The following is a 2,591-nucleotide window of genomic DNA, read 5'->3' as shown; positions in this document are numbered from 1 at the left end:
CCTGCTGAAACAGAAGCAGAGTTTTGAATTTTTGGCAGCTTCTCTTACTGTGCCAGGAGGCATTTTGGTTCTAGAGAAGGCAGTGCAGCGATCAGAGCTCAGCTCGTGCGAGGTTGTGCTGGTCCTGGGGAACACGGTGGCACAGTTACGAGAGCTGTGTCGGTCACACACAGCCGGAGGACAGAGGCAAGCAGCACACTGCAGTTCACGTGGAAGGAGAGCTTTACTGCACCCCCACACTCTCACTAGCACACCCCTACTCAAGCCTAATGAAATGATCTTCTGGCTAACGCTCACGCTGGATAGGGGATGACTCTGACGATCGTCATTCAACCTAATGACCAGCTTGTTTTATGTAGACCATGGAGGGTGCTTTGCTCCCCAGTTATGGGCACAGGCTGAGGAGGGTAGATAACAGGAGGGAACGTACTGTTATTGGCGTTCCTCCGTCCTGCTGTGCTGGTGCCATGCCTGCTTTATCATGCTGTGTTCTCCCACCAGGACAACATACCATTTTTTGCTTCCAGTACACAGTTTTTTGGTATGTTAGAGTACATACATAATTTCTACATCTGGCTGGCAACTCCACCCAGCAGCCAGGAAAGCAGGGTGCTGACCAGCGGAGAAAGAGGGTCCAGATGCAGAAAAATTTCAGTTTGGATTTTATTTTTTTAAATTATTTCATCCCAAAGGTCAATGCACTGGAGGCCTACAGAGGTCCCGAGCCACTTAGGACACCAGAAGTACCACCTGGGGTCCTGCTTCAAAAAGCATCAGAACTATTCAAGACTGAGAAGGAATCTAAAGTGCCAACCAAAACGTAGCTAGAGCAATATTGATCTGACCTGGAGAGGGCAGCAGGCAGGCAGGCAGACATACGCGGGCCTATGAACACACCAGTTCGATACAGCATCCCCACTGCACGAGAGCCATCATTTGGGTCACTCACCATGTCATCCATGTCCCTGTCAGATAACTCCTTTTCCTCCTCAGCATCTGGGAGCAGCTGAAGAGGCTTGTTGCTCCCCGAAAGCATAATTTCCCAGCGGATAGCGTCACCCAAGTCAAAGACGAGATCCTAGGCCATACAGAAGAAACCCACTTAACTACAGGGCAGTCTCAAGGGCCTGACGCTAAACTGAACGCTGCCCCTGCACGTCTGCGGTGCTCTGGACCTGGCTGGATGTCAGAGAGTTAAAGGATTCTAGGCAGACCCTGGACCTCAGTGAGGTGGGCTCTTCAGACCCTTGGCTGGCTGCGGGACCCCAAAGCCTGCCCCTGTGCCTAGAGAGCTGCAGACCCCTTTCCTCGTGGTGCCTCTGCCACAGATGAGAGGAAGTTGCTGGAAATCCTTCTGCCTCCCTCCTCGGGGCACGCATGGCCCCAAGGTCATTCACACAGGCCTAAAGTTGCTCTAACTCAGACCCTCGCCTCACAGAGTTTGTATCAGCTGGGGAGTAGCTGAGGTGTGGGAAGAGCCTCATCAAGATCTTTCCTGCCTTGAGCCATGCCTGACAGGCTCAAAACATCCTCTGCCTTAAAAGCTGTTGTTTGAGAGAACAAGTGTCCAGCCAGCCTTAAAAGCTGATATTCTAGCACTGTAGGGGTTTAATAGGTGTGATAAGTATTTGCTAGCTCAGGGTCTGGGATGTCCCGGAGTAGTTCCAAAGTCTATGTAATTAGAGCAAAATGACCAGAGCCAACACAGGGAATGGTTAAGTGGAAACTGGGATGACCTCTGGTCTTGGACTTCCCCAGGACTCAGGTTAGCCCAGCTGTCCCTCCCAGGCACAGGGTGCTTAAGGGCTCATTACCTTGCAGCCGTTCCAGCAGTCCTGCATGTTCACCCAGTAGTTCCTGTGGTTCCAGACGCTCTCGATCCCAAGGAAGTGCTCATCCATGGTGCTGTGGCTGTTTCCCGTGAAGGGGTTGATGAAGAAGGTCTCGGGAACCTCCCTCTTCCCAGACAGAACCAAAACCCATGCGTGCACCCGTAAGCCATACAAAGGGTCACGCCTGGGCTTTTCCAGTTCCTGTAGCGGAGAAGACAGAGCAGTAATTATTGCCATTTTATTGCCACTTTAGTCCAACCCAATGGCAATCTTATTCTCTCCTCTGCCCACTTCTAAAGATCTCCAGGCCACTAACACTCTTCAGAAGAGTGACGTAGTACATACCCAGTACGTATTCCTGTGCCAGCACACACTGTGCTCCCCGGGGCCAAGTGCTCATGGCCATGGTCAGGGTTGTGTCACACTTCACGGCAGAGGGTGGTGAGCTCCTTTCTTTGGTCAGCCATTACCTCTGTCTCAGCTCTCACTCCTGGAGTTTACAGTGAGGTGGACCTTGCTAACTCACCGTGACCTTCTCCTCTTCTCTTTCCTTGTTCTTTTGAGCAGCTTCAGTTTCTGCCGCCTTCTTGGCCTCCCGCTGAAGCTCAAACTTGCTGTGCAGGTCTGGTGGGGGCTTAACTCTATACTTGTTGGACGACTTCTTCATCCCCTCTTTTGGTACCTGCCTCCACAAAAGCAGAGTGTTGCTGTGAAACCCAGCAGAGATCAAGAGAAGGGAGAAAATGTATGGCTTACAGG

At 51.6% G+C, this 2,591-nt stretch overlaps 1 protein-coding gene across 1 annotated transcript in view; it reads right to left on the bottom strand.

The window, feature by feature from the left end:
- The window catches only part of DRC7 (dynein regulatory complex subunit 7), a 13,586-nt gene that overhangs the window by 8,234 nt on the left and 2,761 nt on the right, over positions 1 to 2,591 (bottom strand). The window contains 3 exon segments of the mRNA XM_009318852.1: positions 950 to 1,078; positions 1,815 to 2,033; positions 2,365 to 2,522. Of these exon segments, the coding sequence (XP_009317127.1) occupies positions 950 to 1,078; positions 1,815 to 2,033; positions 2,365 to 2,522 (506 nt within the window).

Source organism: Pygoscelis adeliae, unplaced genomic scaffold (genome assembly GCF_000699105.1).
Source record: "Pygoscelis adeliae isolate BGI_AS28 unplaced genomic scaffold, ASM69910v1 Scaffold622, whole genome shotgun sequence".
Lineage (NCBI taxonomy): Eukaryota > Metazoa > Chordata > Aves > Sphenisciformes > Spheniscidae > Pygoscelis > Pygoscelis adeliae.
Note: the sequence above shows the minus strand (reverse complement) of the source record. Positions and strands in the feature narration are given on the sequence as shown.